Here is an 18,593-nt window from a genome sequence, read left to right as displayed (position 1 = left end):
TGCAAAGAATGCAAAGCAAGATCCTGAAAGTAGAGCTCAAATTTGTAACATGGCTGTTCAAAATGAAAAAGAATATTTATTTCCTCGTTGGTATTGAATTAAGTAAAAATTTCCTAAACATGGTAAACATTCTGTCCAAAACTCTGCAAAGGTTGTACACAGCAGCCACATATGAAAATAACACAATCTACTTCAGTCCATCCAATCAGATGAAAAACTAGAACTTATTCTGAGAGCAAATCCATGAAAAAAGTTTAGTATTGATAGTCAGAATACCTGAACTTTCAAGGAAGAGAAAAGTTCCCTAGAAAAAGCAAACAGGGACAGGAGAAGTCAGGTACCTAAATTCAATAAAGGAATTTTATACGTACATCTACTTCTAAGTAATTGATTTTACAATAACCTGTATTTAATTAAGGTGTGAACAGAAAGGCTACAAAATTATGTAAAATCTTGGAACTCTCACAGCAACTCCAAATGTAGCAGAAACGTTCAAGACATGCTTGCTGTGTATGATTCTGATTGCAATCATGAATGACTGATTAGTCAGCTTCATCTGCTGTAAGCCATCTGTCAGCTTACAGAAAGATAGCTGAAATCAGTTCTCCCAGCCAAGCCAAATGCCAACTGTTTTCCAAAGTAGTAGAATTGTTGAAAACGATTTTAGTGGTACTGGCAACCAATGCTGTAAGTGAGCATTGTTTCAGTGCTCTACAATGTATTAAAATATGGCTTTGAGCCACAATGAGACAATGCCAGCTCAACTGGTATATGTTTTTACATGTACAAAAGGACAAAACCGATGACTTACAGCTTACAGATGTTGCAGAAGAATTCATGTAAAGAAACCCAGGGTGAAGATTATTGTTTGGAACTTTTTCAGATATGTAAGTCATTCTTTTTATTCATGTTTTAAAAAGTAATGCTTTGAAAAGTGGTTTTGTACCATGACTAAATTTCTCCATATTTAATAAACTGAGATAAATGAGCTTCTGTTTTAAACTCTGTGTTTCCTTTATTTATTAATACAATCCCTACTTGGGGGGGGGCACATTACAGCTTCCCCCACAAACACCCAAATTGTCTCTGCCCGTGACAGAGGATCTGTTTGAGCTGCAGGAGCTACTCCAGCTCAAGGGTGATTGTCTATCCCCTGCACTGCAACTCATTGGCTAGAATCCAAAATACTCAAAGGCTATACTTCACCTCCTGCTGATAAGACCACTTCCCTTTCCATCTGTTGGAAAGCTTTTTTAAAGCTTTCTTGACACTTCAGGGCCATATTTAATTTAAAACTTCCTCAAGAGAGAGTCCATCTACATTCTGATTGTCAGGTGAGGAGACTCCATTTGTACAAATACTACCGTTTAGCCAAATCTTAAATAACAAACCTTGAAAAAATGTACTAAGTTCAGATTCAGATAACTTTGAAAATTCTAGTTTTTATTCTTTTACTCATCTAGTGCATGTAGTATTGTATTAGAGTATCCATTAAAGATATGCAGTTCAAATATTGGAACAAATCAGATATACCACAAATTTGGGCAGGTGATATTAAAATAAAAGAAAAACAAGGGAAACAGACAATTTAAAAATACCACAGAAATATTACCTGAAACAAAATTCTGTCCCTTTATTCCTCTTAGCACATATATCAGAAGGAATCTCCTAGTACGATTTCCCATATGTAGCAATTGTGATAGGAGAAACCACATAGCTGTACACTGTGGGGAGACTAAGGGACAGACCACAGAAGGTCTAAACCTGCCTCACTTGTTTGCTGACTGTCCAGGGAATGGATTGTGACTACAGGTAGAGCCAGGTGAAAATCAAAATTTCCATTTTGTGGGAATTTTGCACATTCTGAACTTTTTGCGTGTTCCTTATCTGAACAAAAACAAGTGTTTTCAAAGTTTCACACAAAATAATATGTCCAAAAATTTTCCAATTTCAAAATTTTGTATTGGAAAAAATATAATTTCAGAATACATTTTTGTTTAGAAATTTATTTTTATTTATATATTTTTTACTGTTTATACAGGATTTTGTGACATGTCAGTAGTAGTCACCACTACTATGACATAATATAATAGTCAAAATATTCTATTTATAGTATATATTATTTTTCTATTTTATTTTATTTTTAAAATCATTAAGGGTAACTATTACTGAGTGTGGGTTGAGTACTTATTTTCTAGATCAAAATGCCTCCAGTTTGTTCTATAATGAAATAGTTTAATACTTTGACAGTTTGATCTAGAAAATAAATTAAGTACTCACAGTAGATTCAGAAAGGGACTTGGATATTGTGATGTTGAGTGTTACAATGCCTCTCTTTTAAGGCACCTTGAAAATCATTGGCATTCACAGAGTCTGGTTTCAGTGCCTTGGCTCCCTGTACAATGAACGGAGAGAGATAGTCATCCTAGGAATGGGATTAACAAAAGATAGCATGCTGAGCTTGGAGCTACCTGAGCTGGGCAACAGGAGATGCCAAGGGGAGGGATGTGTGCCAAGTCCCACCCCTTTCAATTAGTTAGGTGCCTAAGTTTGATCTGGAGGGAGGTGCCAGCCCAGTGGCTAGGGTACTCACCTGAGATTTAGGAGACCCCCCCCAGTCCAAGTCCTCTTCTCTACTTGATGAGAAGAAGGGATTTGAAGAAGGATCCATCACTTCTCAGATGAGTGGCCTAATCACTGAGCTGTGAGATATTCTGATATGGGGTTCTCTTAATCTCTCTTGTTAAACCTGGTCCACTTTGAAAACATAATTAAAGAGTCCTTAGGCCAGATACAGACTGAAAATAACTCTAGAGCCCAGTGGTTCGCACACTCACCTAGGAGGCAGAAGACCCAGGATCCATTCCCTTTGTGCCAATGAGTCTTTAATTATTTATCCATAGTGGAACAGCTTCAACAGGAGAGCCTGAGAGAGATCCTATATCATAATATCCCATAGACCAGTGGTTAGAGCATCACCTGAGATGTAGATCCCTGTTCAAATTCCTCTTCTCATCAGGCAGAGGTAGGATGTGAATCAGAGGGCTCCCATACACTGCATGAATACCCTAATAACTGGGCTCAAAGTTATGAGGGAGCTATCGCACTGTCTGGAGCGACTGACAACTGTGAGTACCAACCTCAGGGCAGACTGTCAAAAAAACAGGGCAGACATCCCAAACTGGTGGCATTTCACCAACCCAGAAACAAATGTGAACTCTGAAGCACTATAACAGTTTGACCATAGAGTCTCAGGTAGTCCCCTTGGGCATGCTCTATCTTGCCACCCAGGCAAACTGGACTTAGTAATAGTTGGTTGTCATACACCAAAGATCACAAAAGATTCAGGTTGCTTCCAGTCCCATGAGAGAAGTGACGTACCCCAGGTCAATTTGTACTTCAGATCTCACACCAAAGACAATGCTTGTGGCCAATCCACTAGTAAACTAACTAAGGATTTATTAACTAGGAAAAAGAAATGAGAACGTTAAAGCAGGCAACATATATACACAAATGAGTTACAGTCTATGGTTCCAAAAAGTGCATAGTTGTAGTAAACTGTCAGCACTGAATGTCTTTTGGGGCTAACCCAGGTTGACCCTAGCGATTTATGCTTCTGTTTCCTAGCTTCGGCCCGGTGAAAGTCCAAACAGCAAAGAGAGAGAGAGAAAAGTTTCTTTTGTCCCTGTTTTATCCCTTTCTTCCAGCATTCAAGCTGATGGAATGGGCTTTCTTGCCTTCATGGGTGCGAGAGGGCCCTTAATCAAGTCTTTGTAATGTGATGTTCACAATGGCGCATTTAGTTGTGATAGTCCTACTTGATGGGTGATGGACCAATCCTCCTGACTGGGTTCACAGGTATAAAGCAGGCATTTTTATAGTTATAAAACAAAACTTACATATTACCTTATAACATGGCATACTGACATTACAAGTGAAATTAATGCATGCAGCAATTTAGAAGCATTCCATAGAATCTAAACACTAAACACATTCTTATAAGTCTAAAACCTATCCTGAACAATACAAACATGGAGGTGAGCTGGTCTGGTTTCCAGCTCTGAATTTGTCAATGCTCAGCAGACACCTACAGCCTTGACAAGAACTGGCACCTGGTCTGGCAGCGTCACAGGAGGTCCTGCTGTTTGGTGTGGAGTTAGGAGGCCTCTGAGAATGCTTACCAGATCGGACACCCTGCATAGGCAGCGGACCACCAATCTCCCTGCTGTGTGGATCACACAGGGGCTTAAGCAACCAAGCACCTAGAGTGAGGCAGCAATGTGCATGCCCAGAGGCAAAAATATAGGCATGTAAGGAATTTTTACTGCAAAAACGTAGGCGCCAAGCAAGCTTAGGAACCTTCAGGGTTAGGAGGCAGCTGAGCAGGGTTTTGTGAATGCCAGTGGTGCCTAAATTTGGGGTTTAGGCACTTAAAGTGGAAATTAGGCACCTGAAACACTGGATGCATCTAGCCCCCAGTGTAATAATCAGAAGAGCAGCTATTTCCAATATCCTTGTGTTCGCCTGAATAATTTTTCTAAGGTAGTGAAAAAAGTTGCTCCCCTGATTAGTACATTGAGTGCTTATCTTATTATCTTTTAAAAAGTCTTAGTGTCAATCTGTTTCATTACAACACAAAAGAGGAGACACTCTGATCTAGAAAACAAGATAAGATGTTTCAGTCTGTACTAAGTAGCAACTGCCCTTAAAGATTTTAAAAATAAAATAGAAAAATGATTATAAAATAAACAGATTATTTCAACTATTATATCTTATCATAATGTGTCGCCGTGCCATGCCTAATGCATACATGTATTCATTCCATGTCCAATGTTCCATCCACTGAACAAGTGAAGAATATGTAGAATAGAGACTGGTAGCACAAATTACATAGCAGAAATTTGTCTATTGTTTAAATAGAGGAAGTCCTGTGTGGAAGAAATTTTATATTCTGAAAATAATGGCAAGCTTTAAAAAATAATCTAATTACTTTTATAGAGAGTTCTCAATATATTGGGACAATGCAATAGGCATTGCTTCACTTTGGGGACCTCATATCTTAGAAGTTAAGTATTGCTCATCTTTGCCCCTCTTCTGTTTAAGCAGAACTAGGCATTCCCAAAGCACGCACCTGCTGTACCTTCCTTAACATCATCAATGTAGCTTGTGGTCTGTTACAAAGAGGAAGTTGCTGTACACACCCTTTCCTTAATACCTATAACAAATGTGCATAAAAAGTGAACACAAAACGGGAATGCAGAAGTCTTAACTCCCCATCTCCTCCACCATGCCATGTAATGCATTAAAAAATCTGGAGACTCACTGATATATCACCTTTTACCAAGAGATACATTAATGGAAGAATATACATACCTACAGAGCACACTTACACATTTTCACTGTAATGATCATGGATATGAAAGTGCATAATGTTCAATTTGGGGAAATATCTCAGTGGTATGGTATTTAGTAACCCAGCATGACGTAATGGACATGTGTAAGAGACAACTGCACTTTTTCACAAACAGAAAACCACTTCAGAAATTGTGTCTGTGTGTAGTGCTGTTCTGGGGCTTAACATTTCTATTCTTACCTAATTTATCATGTTAGTGCTGGGCAGATTGCCCCTTGTATCCATGAGCTCCTCTTTCCCTCTTTTTGGAGCCATTCATTCTTATGTAAGTGAGAGCAAGACAATCATGCATGCATGAATGTGTGTTTGTGTGGTAGGAAAGATAAGGCAGTTTGGGGTAAAGGGATGAAACATTTCACTAATCTAAAATGCTGTATTTAACAAAAATATTAGTGCTGCACTTTTAAGAAAAAGTGCATCATATCTGCATGGAAACTGATCAAATTTTGCAGTAAGAACAGGCGCTTTATTATTCTGAGCGGGATAAAGAAATGCTTAATCCACCCTGGCTGAGAGAACATAGACATGCCACATATTGCATGAATATAGGAAGTATCCTATGGAAAACATTCTCAAACTGAAACATTAGCAATACTTCAATTCACTCTGTTCAACTAACCTCCATTTATATAATCTCACTTTAAACGTATTTTGACAAAGAGCCTTGGTCAAATAAACTTGCCACTAACATTATGCATGGTTGTCAAGTCAACTGAAAAATATTTTTATCTTATAAAACCTCTCAAGCTTGTTTAAAAGCCACTGCCAGAAAATTTTTGTGATATCATGCAGAAAGCTGGAGCACACTATGGGAGATTTTGAGGATGGCCCATGTTGATATTTAACATGAAATAGGAATTAGAAGGCTTTTTTTTTCACCTAAGTTTCTCTGTACTCAGAACGGTGATCCAGTTGATATACTGTACATAGACTTCCAGAAAGCCTTTGACAAGGCCCCTCACCAAAGGCTCTTAAGCAAAGTAAGCAGTCATGGGATAAAAGGGAGGGCCCTCTCACGGATCAGTAATGGGTTAAAAGATAGGAAAGAAAGGGTAGGAATTAATGGTCAGTTTTCACAGTGGATAGAAGTTAAGTAGCGTGGTCCCCAAGGATCTATACTGGGACCAATGCTGTTCAATATATTCTGGGAAAAGAGATAAACAGTGAGGTGGCAAAGTTTGCAGACAATGCAACATTACTCAAATAATTAAGTCCAAAGCTGACTCCAAAAAAAAATACAAAGGGATTTCACAAAACAGAGTGATGGGGCAATAAAATGGCAGATAAAATTCAATGTTGATAAATGTAAAGTAATGCACATTGGCAAGCATAATCCCAACTAAACATACAAAATGATGCAGTGTAAGTTAACCATTACCCGCAAGAAAGAAATTTTGGAGTCATCATATATAGTTCTCTGAAAACATCTGCTCAATGTGTAGTGGCAGTCAAAAAAGCTAACAGAATTTTAGGAACCATTAGGAAAGGGATAGATTAAAAAAAACAGAAAATATCATAATTCCACTATATAAATCCATGGTAGGCCCACACCTTGAATACTGTGTACAGTTCTGATCACCCTGTTTAAAAAAAGATATATTAGACTTGGAAAAACTACAAAGGAGGGCATAAAAATGATTACAGGTATGGAACAGCTTTTATATAAGGAGAGATTAAAAAGACTGGGACTATTCATCTTGGAAAAGAGTTGACTGAAGAGGGATATCATAGATGTCTATAAAACTATGAATGGTGTGGAGAAAGTGAATAAGGAAGTGTTATTTACCCTGTCACATAACACAAGAACCAAGGCTCACTCAATGAAATGAATAGGCAGCAGATTTTAAACAAACATAAGGTAGTACTTCTTCACGTAATACACCTTAATAGAACTTATTGCTAGGGTATGTTGTGCAGGCCAAAAATATAACTGGGTTTAAAAAATAAATTAGATAAGTTCATGGAGGACAGGTACATCAATGCCTATTAGCCAAAATGGTCAAGGAAGCAACCCCACACTCTGAGAGTCCCTAAGACTCTGACTCCCAGAAGCTGGGACTGGACAACAGGGCATGGATCACTTGATAATTCCCCTATTCTGTTCATTCCCTCTGAAACATCTGGCTCTGGCCCTTGTCAGATGACAGGATACTGGGCTAGATGGTCTGGCCCAGTATGGCCATTCTTATGCTCTTGTGAAAAAAGTACCGGGTGAGGCTTTTATGCTTTTATTACAGTCATGCATTCCAAAATGACACCTCTTTCACATCTGAACAAATGTTTTGCTACAAGTTAAATGAGGCTATGCACACACCTTCTGGAAAAAATTAAGTCCACACTGAAAAGACGTTATTTGATATTTATCCTGCAACAGGAGCTCAACATTTCCTGCAGACATGGTACATTCATTGCAGCAGACTCGCTCAATGACACCACACTATTACACTTGAAAGCTCTTATGTATTATTATTATTCATTACTTATATGCCATTACTGAAGCACAGTGCATTGACAAATTAGAGATGGAGGACCGGATTCTTACAACAGAGTAAATCAGAAGCACGTCCACATAAATGAATTGTGTTGGACCAGTATTAAACTGGTGTACGTTAGATCAAAATGAGGCTTAGCATTCATGCTCTGAAGAGTTTACAATCTACGGACTAGATTCTGCAAACACCTAACCCAGGGCGTATGCTTATTTGCACACATAGTAGGATCAGGCCCTAAAATGAGACAAGGACCCGAAGAAAGAAAAAGAATGCCAATTTACAATACAAATATTTTTTAACCTTTCAAGAATTTGAGGCCTGTGCCTAGAATAACGATTACTCTAAAATACTTTAATGCACTAGCCAATTAAGAATTATAACAATAATTAATAGAGAATAAAGAGAATGAAAACAACAGAGAAATACAGTAGCTAACCACAGGCATAAATCATAGCTTCTGTTAACCTATTAATTTTGTTGTGCAGGGGTTGTACTTGTTTATATATATATATATATTACACACACACCTAGAAACTAATGGAATTTTTATGCAGAAAAGGGTGCAACCATAATCGAAATATGTATTATTAAGGAACAAATTGTAACCACTTTTTGAAATAACCACCTGAGGGATATTTTATCATCAGGCACAAGTACTTGGGGATACATGGAAGAGGCAGAGGATGTGGTCTCCCAACCTGATGGTTCCCTGGGGCCCATTTTGAAGAAGACCTCTCGGGGAGGGTTAGCAACTCTTAGTTGCTTCTCTGCCTCCCATTACTCCTCTAGGAGTTGAATTACCTTTGTCTAAGCTTCCTGTTCCTCGAAAAGTGCCACCTCTCTGACTGTAGTGCAGAGACTGAATGATACTTCAGGAAGAACTACCTTAGGAGCAGACATCTGAGGGATCCCAGCTATGGAGAGGATGGAATTGGCCTAAACTATTTTATTATTAACATTTGGGGGGAAAAATGCCAAAGGGTACAGAGATACACTCTCTGTTACTACTGTGGAATGCTGGCTATTGGTTTGAGCACACAGAATCTGCCAACTGCTTAGGAGGGATTAACCAAACCATAAAAAAAACGGGTTGCCAGGGGAACTGTGGACATTTTTCTGAGCAGTCAATAATCCCACTTCCAACCCCAAACTCCAAAAGATAAAGGTCTAACCAAGAAGACATCAGACGGATGAAGGTGATGAGTGAAAACTGAAAGCTGAGAGTAGCAGTGATTTGTGAAAAGTCATGGCTGGGTGAGACATTGCTGAAGAAAGGGGATAAAAAGTCTCTTAAGGTCTTGGTTACTTTACAATTAGCTTCATGTATGAATAGATTTGGCTCCACCCTGATATACAAAGAACAGAATCTAATTGTGAGAGAAGATCATTCTTGAGAAGGGAAAAGTTTGATAGGATCTGGCTGAATAATATTTGAATAATTTATTCATGAATGTAATGATATTTTAAAAATAAATTACCCAGTGAATATTTTTTTCATTATGGGCAAACCATTCATAAGTAATTATGAGACACATTCCTTTTCTGACTAAAATATTAATGAATAACTTTTCTCCCATTATTCACCAAGTTCTATGGATATACTAGTGTGATCCAAGTCTTAAAAAATGGATTTGAAGCCATAAGCTCTCAAGTTTTATCCTGGCTCTAATATTGATTCAATGTGTGTCCCTGAGCAAGTTATTTAACCTGTTATTAGCTTCCTTTTCAGTAACATGAGGATAATACTTAATAAGCTAGCATAGGGATCTGTATGGCATTGTGTAATCAGTTATTATTTGTCCAGCATTTTGAGGACATAAAATTCTGTAAGTGCTGCCATATTATTATTGTTATATTGAAGAGTTCATAGACAAATGACCTAATAGCCAGCTTTTATATGTTGTTTTATGTTGTTAGTAATATGAGTTACATGAAAGGTATAGATACTGTTTATTCTGGTTAATAATCATGAGGCTGTGACCAACACGTGGCTGGTAACTCATCCCACAGCCAGGTCCACAAATAATTGTTTTTGAATATAAGAGAAAAGCAACATAGCTCATGGCACAAATGGATTTCCTCATGGAACTTGCAAGGGAATAATTTAGCTTGGAGGGGCAAGTGACCTTGTTACAGAGACACTTTGCTGATGTGCATAGCCAGCTGCATAGCCAACTTTCTATTTAGCAAGATTTTATTCTGTCTTTATTGGATGAACATGCTGCTGGCCTAGGAAAACCAAACCCACTCCTTACTCTATGAATTTTATGCAGAAATCAAAAGAAACATGTGGCTAAGGAATATTTGTCTCTTTCCAGCTATTAAGGCTCTAAGATAATGACAATATTTTAGAATATGCTTTGAATCTTATAACCATTTTAAGAGCAATTAATGGTATTAATGCAATACATATTCTAACAAATATGTTAAGAGTCATAAAGTTCACTGCGGACATGTAGAACATTGTACTTCACCCTGCCATCTGTGTGAGCTTGTGACTTCTGCAAAACAGCTTTTCTTAATTCCCTCTGCCACTTACACCACCGTTCTTCCACGAGATGTTGGATTCAGCAAGGGCATAAGTGATAGAAAATTAAGAGCTCCCAATATGCTTTCTCATTCCATTGTTATATAACATTTTCCAATCCAAGTTTCATTTTCTCTGATATGGCTGCTACAATATAATTTACATGATATTTGTTGCATTGCTCACTGTAAGAAACTTGTGTATCCTGTGCTCTGTGCCTTTGCTTTGCATATGCATTATGTCATAGATGTAAATATGGAAATAGAATGTGGGACTGGGAGAGGAAGAGGAGCTACTATCTCAGGCATTCTCCTCTCTCCTACAGCGGGGGCTAAATGCAGGGCCGGCTCCAGACCCCAGCGCGCCAAGCATGACTGCGGAGGGTTCGCTGGTCCCGCGGCTCGGGTGGACCTCCCGCAGGCATGACTGTGGAAAGTCCGCCGGAGCCGCCTGCCGCCCTCCCAGCGCACCCTCCGCAGGCGCGTTTGCAAGAGGTCCCCCGGAACCGTGGGACCAGCAGCGCGCCCCCTGCAGCATGCCGCCCTGCTTGGGGCGGCCAAATTCCTAGAGCCGCCCCTGGCTAAATGACAGGTAATCTGTGCCTCCTATAAACTGTGCATCTATATCATCTCCCAAATGGAGTTTTTACATAGGTAACATGTGGAAGAGCAAGGAATAAGCGGTGTCACAGGAAAAATATGAAGGAACCAAATCTATGTGGGAGAGAGGAGTGCCCCACTATAATTCCTCCCTGCAAAAGCCCCTCAAGAAAAATTAAGAAAACTTCATAATATGAACCTTCCCAAAGAGATCCTTTGTCCTTCTGATTCCTCCCATCTGTAACTCTACTGGAGTATACAGTTTGGGCCTTTGACTGAAGCATATACAGGTAATACAAATAGTTTAAAACTTTGTTGTGATTGTTTTATTTAACTTAATAAAATGAAACAAATAGTTGGCCTGTTGGTGGATTTTTAAATTAAAGTATCTAATAATACAGGGCAAGTGGGCAGCAACAACAAAGAAGAGGCTAAAGGCAAATACTGCAAACTTCAGTATTTTATGATAAACAATTATATCTAAGATTTATGTACTCAGTTCAATGCCAAGAATAATCATTGAACTATACCATGTGATCAAATGAAAAAATTATATAATTAGGAAAAGAAAACTTTGAGCCATCAGACATTCATTGGATTGCCAAAAAGAAGGCTAACTCTGTTTATTAATGAAAAACATTGACATTATTTTACACAATATTTTGTCAACTTTCTCACAATTAACTGAAATGTTTTTTAAATATCTACTAAAGTTATGCATTACATAAAGTGTTTTCCACATATTGGACACTACTCCAGAGTAATGTTAATTAAAGAATCCTCTTGTAGTGCATTGCTCAAACACAGGACAGAAAACTGAAAATTTTACCTATTTGGTTAATCTTTTAAATTTCAAATGATAAAATGATTTTACATCTTTTAAACTTGCTAAAGAAATGCTGACAAAGCATTTCTGAGGGGCTGGGGGATTTGGCTGCACGAAGCCTGCCTAGAGTAGATTCTTCACTCTGGCTAGTTTTTGTACTGTATTTCTTCCTGAGCTATCTCTTCCTCTAGCTAGCTGTCTGTCTTCACAGGACTCATCAGTGTAAGTCTCCATTAGAGCAAAATATGCTTGGATAAAATAAGATCCTCCCTGGAACTTTGCCTGTTCTTAGAACTTGAACCAAACAAATTAGTTTTTGTGATTTTGAAAATTCTAAAAAGGGCATTCGGCTTTCAGTCTGCAGCCAACCAGAAAGTGAAAACAAAAACCTCAAGATAAACTGGATCCATCTCTAAAATCCCTATTTGCAAATGTATCTTCTGAAAACCTTTCCAGAACCATTTGAATGTTTGGTGTTATATACTAATTTTGCCAGGCAAAAAAATTCTCAGCTGGTGTTTATCAGCATAGCTCCATGATTTTGAAACTCTGTCACCCACTTTTGATCCAAAATACCCAAATCTGTTAAAAAAGCTGAAGTGATCATGGTGAATGATGGGGGTCTTTGGAGACTTCAGGGATGGGATACCTCACTGCTTTTTGGCTGATTGGCTGCTCTTTGTGGGATCTACCATTATTTTGCCATTGCTTTTATTTTATTATTATGGATGGGATGGATTTTTGATGTCTTGTCAGGGAGCCTAAACCTCGGAATAGATGCCTTGTAATTAACCTTAAATAAAGCAAATAAAAAAATAAAAACAAATTTGCTTTAAGCGTAGTTTTTCAATGTATTTTGTCTAAATCCGTTTTTCACAGCTACCTTAGTGTCTAATTCTGTTCTTATTATACCAGTATAAATTAGGAGTATCTGTCGAAACCAGTTGAACTACCCTAATGTAAAACCAGTCTGTGATCAAAGTCAGGCCCTACAAGATCTCCACATCTTCACAGGAAAAGGGATGTATGTGTCCACGACTTGCACAGAAGTATTCCACTACTCCCCCTAAACGCCTTGGAGGGCTCTGTGGGGGTAAGGAGGAGGTAGTGAGCAGATCAGTCAGGGCCAGAATACTTACATCAGCCCCTCCTGCAGCCAGATACATAATATTTCCTCAGTAGCTTCCTCCTTGCTGAGGAATTTGCAGCCAGAGGAGCGCTCAGGAGTGTAGGTCCAATGGACCCATAGAAGCAGGAACACAGCAACAGAGGGCCCGGAGCTACTACTCAGCTTTCTGTGCCCCTATATGGGTATTATTATATCAGATATCTGGCTCTATGGTATATCCTTTTCTAGAGACAGCTATTTTAACACACTGATACAAAATATTTCACTTGGTTAAGTAACCTGTATTCTGTGATCAGCTTTAAAATGTTAAAAACAAGGCAGGGTACATTTATAGTAGCATTCTATAGGGAAGGTGTGACCACAGAAAGCTATTTTAAGAATTAGTTTCCTAGCTATACAGATACTGGATGATACCCAGTGAATGCTTCCAATTATTTATATGGCTCCCAAATCGTATTAAGTGCCATTATATATTATTTATTTAGATTTTAAGCCCTTCAGTTTATACTTGTACAGAGACTGGAACAACGAGGTTCCAATCTTAGTTATGTCCTCTAGGCATACTGTAATAAATACATAAATAAATGCTTCCCACTATGAGCGGGTTTCTTCAGATTATTATAAAAAAACTACAAATGACATGGAAGAACACACACAGGCCAAGTTCTACGTAAGAGAAAGGGGTGGGAGGAAGGTATGAAACAGATGCACAAAGATTAAGTTCCACAGATACAGTAACAGGATATTTTACCTCTAAAATCAAGATTAAGCCCTTGAAGATGCCAAGCGGTGTCAGCATCTTGAGCCTCAGAGGCCAACAAAGGTAGAACTCCTATTAGCCACTAATTTACTGATCAACTCAAGTAACAAAGCAGCAGTTAAATTTATCCAAAAGGAAAACATAAGCTGAAAAGCCATAATCTCATTTTAATAATAATGTAACTAATTGAGTGGGGAAGCCTGAAATTGGTAAAATCTAAAAACAAGCAATTCAAAATGTGAATGAAAGAAGATAATCCATGTTGATTCCACTAATCTCATATTTTAATGCATCTTTTAACAAAACCAAGAGCTTGAATAAGAGGTTGTGGTTCCCACAGGGGGGGAAACATGCATTACTGAGTCAAGGCACATGCAGACAAATTGTAATATAGTGAAACACCTCAGTAATTGAGTAACACCAAAGATAACCATCTGTAGCATATACTGTCTGGTAATTCCATGTGGCTTTTGTTCCTAAAGAATTCTGGAATGTTTCAGATTTAAATTTATTTCTGCAGGAAACAATCAGGATTTTAACTTGAAAAACTGTTTATAAAAATCACTTTAAGATTTTTTACAATGCTAAAGCCATTTATAATAGTAGAGTATTTTTATTTACAGGTCTCTGAAACATGTTTCCAGCTTTATGATGTCTGAATTTGGCTCCCTCCTCACATCTAAAGAGCTGCAGCAAAACTGCACAACACATAAAAAGTACCGTATTTTCCTTATCATGCTATAGAGAAGTGTTATTTATTAGTAGAGTAAAAGATGTCATACATTTCAATTTGTAATTTAGACACAAAATATATATATTCCATGCTATAATACAAAAATTAGAGAGATTTGAATGGAACAAACTATGGTGACCTTTGCCCTCTTCATTCTCTGTTCCTCTGCTGCCAGTCTTGCTTATGGTTTCCGCAATGCACCTCTCTCCTTCTGCTACCTATTTATCCATCTCAGTTCTTATCATCATAGTATCTAAGCACCTAATATCTTTTCCTTCCTCATTCCCTTCCATTTCTCATTTTTCTCTCACTCATATTTCCTTTCCTCATCCCCTCCACTTTATGCTTGTAAACTAATCCCCTCTAACCACTCTCCTTACCTCCACCTCTACTCCAGCCTCCACCAAAAAACTCTCTATATTACCATTGTTCAACAGAATAATGTTCAAAATGTATTCATGGGGAACTGTGAAAGCTACATATAGAAACTCCCATGTGTGTGCTTAATGGAGGGCACAAAAATGATAATAATAAAAATAACAGTATATTCAACCATGACTACAGAGCCATAGGTACATTAATAAGACGGTTATGAGCATTTTGTGGATATATCAAAGTAGGTAACTGAGAAAATACTCTCAAATGCACCACAACTCTGCAGAGTTGTTCTATTAGGAGCCTACAATTAGGTCTGCATGTAGGTCAGACAGAAATCCATTCCAAAGTACAGAATATACAATTAAGGAGTTTGATATGCAAAAACAAACCCACAAAAATTAAACTATTAATTATTTTCAGTTGCATAAGGCACTTCAATTCCAGTTCTGAAAATATTGCCAAGTTTTTGCAAGCATACTTGTTTGTACTTAATGCCGTGTACACTAAATGTGCTCTTTGAAAAATCTTGCCAACAAGAGCTCATAAAGCTTATTTATTTATGCATTTTATAACTGTGGATGGTTTTCATTGTCATCTACAAACAGGTCGTGGGTTTTTTGGTTTTGCCTTACATTTCATTGTATTTTCTCTGAGAATTCCTTTCTATAAGCAGCAGCTATCCAAAAATTAATGTAAAGGAAAGTGTTTATTTCTATATTTTTTTTAAAGTTTAAGGAATTTAGTGGCCTCAAATTATTTCTATGGAAGGGATTCACCTGGAATGAACATCCCTGTAACCCTCCTCACTATCCTCCATGACTGCATAGAAATCGTTCATCTCTAATTCACCGGGAGAGGCTATCCTTAAAACCAAAATCTCATTTAGTATTGGCTTTCTTCTTCAGTATTAGATACTGGGATCTCAGTTTTCTAGACAGTATGATTAAAATGTTCAAAAGTGGCTTCCAATTTAGGGCGCCCATCTTGAGACACTTGATTTTCAGAGGTGCTGAGAGCTCACAGTTCCAACTGAAGTCAACTGCAGATGCAAGAGCTCAGATGGAGCTGTCTAGTGCAGAGCCTGCAGAAATGATGGTCTCAAAAACTGAAGCTGCTTTTTAAAACATTGACCTAACTGATCAACTTTTATCAGATACTGAGACTTAATACAGAAGATTCTCCCCCAGTAAAATTTGCAGTTGTAAAGCACTGACTTATTGTTTTTTGAAGGGTGGGGAGATCAAGCAGTGAATTCCAAGTTTGATATCTAATTTGTTTTGGCAGCATATTGCTTTTTTGTATTAAGTTTACTCTTTAATACTTCCTACTTTCCTTCTAGCCAATAAGAACAACATCTGGTTGTAAAGAATGTACATCTTCAGCTTCAGAACAATTTTTGTGCTGTTTGGGGTGGAGGGAAGCTATTGTTTTGATGACCATTGTGATTTAATAGGAACTATTTTGAGACTGGCAAACTCAATAAAATCTCAGTCAATTTATGATTTCATTACATGTTTTTTGGCAATATTAGTCAGAGCTGCATATGATACATAGTACCAAAATCCCCAAAACAAGTTCAGGAGACACCTGTTTTTTCCCCAGATTAAATTAGATCTTCCAAATCTTCTAATGAATTATTGTATATATAGAAAGAACAGGAGTACTTGTGGCATCTTAGAGACTAACGAATTTATTTGAGCATAAGCTTTCGTGGGCTACAGCCCACTTCTTTGGATGCATAGAATAGAACAATTGCGGGTGCAAATTTTGCAACAGAAAAGCTTCAAAAACAGACTCCAACGAGAAACTGCTGAGCTGGAATTGATATGCAAACTAGATACAATCAATTTAGGCTTAAATAGGGACTGGGAATGGCTGAGCCATTACAAACATTGACTCTATCTCCCCTTGTAAGCATTCTCACACTTCTTATCAAACTGTCTGTACTGGGCTATCTTGATTATCACTTCAAAAGTTTTTTTCTCTTACTTAATTGGCCTCTCAGAGTTGGTAAGACAACTCCCACCTTTTCATGCTCTCTGTATGTGTATATATATCTCCTCAATATATGTTCCATTCTATGCATCCGAAGAAGTGGGCTGTAGCCCATGAAAGCTTATGCTCAAATAAATTTGTTAGTCTCTAAGGTGCCACAAGTACTCCTGTTCTTTTTGTGGATACAGACTAACATGGCTGCTACTCTGAAACCTGTATATATAGAATGACTAATGTGCCATTCAAAGATTTGTTTTCTTGGCTTATGTGCTATATTGACAAAGTATGTCAATTTTAACCAAAAAATGAATGTCCTTAACTTATCATAAGTAATAGCCTTCCTTAATTAAAAAACAAGAACACACATACACAACCAAAGCTCCTGTGCTAAGTGATAAAGGATAAACTCCTGTATTAAAATTAAATTTAGAGTCTGGAATAATACATGCCAACAAAAGTTAGGAATCTTTGTTTTCTTTCATGTACTTACTTGTGACCCATCTCATGGGCAATGGTAAATGCGAGATTCAGACCATTGTCCTCTGCAATAATACATTTTCGTTTTTCACTGCACATTCCACTCAAATATGCTATACCTAGGAAACACAACCACCACACCAGGATTAATCATTATGAGTATTATTTATTATTAATACTTACATTATGGCCCTGGATTGGGGCCCTATTGTGCTGGTGCTGAACTAACACATAGGGATGTACCTGCCCTATACTGTTTACAGACTAATTAAAGAGAATATGAAATTAGTGAATATAGAAGGGAGAAGAGAAGATCAGGATAGTGACAATATCACTCATTTACACAGTATATAGTGTGCACAAAATTTGTTCCGAAACAATATTATGTATTTAAATAAGATAAATACAGTAACATTTGTAATACAGTAAATTTTGAAAATCTAAATTAATACAGTAACATTTGAACAGCATATTGTTAAAAAGGGCAATACAAATCTGATAATTTTATCCACCAATCTGCACAATTTTTTTTGTTAATAGACTTTAGTTTTATTTTCTGTTCATCGGTTTCTACTCTTTCATTTTAACGTTAGTACTTATTAATTGTTAAGCACCAATATGGAGTTCAGTGCACAAGTTATAAAGGAAGACAAGTTTTTACAGGAAACCTCAAATTCCATAAAACTATAACAATTTTTAATAGACTGCAGTCTAACCATCACATTTATCATAAATGCCAAGGACACTATCAAGCATATGATCTAAAACCTAGGTTTTCAAAAACAGGAGCCTAAAAGTTAGACACTCTAGTCCATGATTAGGCTAATAAATAAATGAGCTAATATTCCAAAATGCTGAGCACCAAGCAGTTTTATTTGACTGAGATCATTTATTTAAGAGCCTTGGATTTTAGGCTCCTATTTTTAAAGATCTTGGTTTAAGCAGTCTATTTGATTATTTACATATTCCAAAATGTACAGCCTATTTCCTATGGAACACCCCTTCAAAAGAATGGTGCCCTCTGGACCAACATATTTGTTGGATGTTTCTGATACAGTTAAATGGCTAGGAGCATTTGGAATTTAGTCATAATTAGCTTTCTAAATTTACATCTCATAGGATGAAGTCCAAATATTTTAACTTGTCAGCCTTCAAACAAAAAGGCCTTATCTACAGTGGGAATTTTAGGCAATACCCCCACTGCTGCTCTGACTAGGTTTGCACAATGCAATGGTTAAATTGTCTGGGGGCTAGCCTATACAAG

The 18,593-nt window shown here is 37.4% G+C and overlaps 1 protein-coding gene across 9 annotated transcripts in view; it reads right to left on the bottom strand.

Annotated features, from left to right (window-relative positions):
- The window catches only part of ADAMTS19 (ADAM metallopeptidase with thrombospondin type 1 motif 19), a 381,231-nt gene that overhangs the window by 99,897 nt on the left and 262,741 nt on the right, over positions 1 to 18,593 (bottom strand). For all 9 annotated transcript variants that reach the window (XR_005600317.1, XM_039544208.1, XM_039544213.1 and 6 more), the window contains one exon: positions 17,343 to 17,448. Coding sequence is in view for 8 of the 9 variants with exons in the window: in XM_039544208.1 (XP_039400142.1) it covers positions 17,343 to 17,448 (106 nt within the window). In the remaining variant the exon portion in view is untranslated. The remainder of the gene's footprint in view (positions 1 to 17,342; positions 17,449 to 18,593) is intronic.

The sequence above is a fragment of the Mauremys reevesii genome, linkage group 6 (genome assembly GCF_016161935.1).
Source record: "Mauremys reevesii isolate NIE-2019 linkage group 6, ASM1616193v1, whole genome shotgun sequence".
In the NCBI taxonomy this organism is placed as follows: domain Eukaryota; kingdom Metazoa; phylum Chordata; order Testudines; family Geoemydidae; genus Mauremys; species Mauremys reevesii.
The sequence above is the reverse complement of the archived record's forward strand: the minus strand, read 5'-3'. Positions and strand labels throughout refer to the sequence as shown.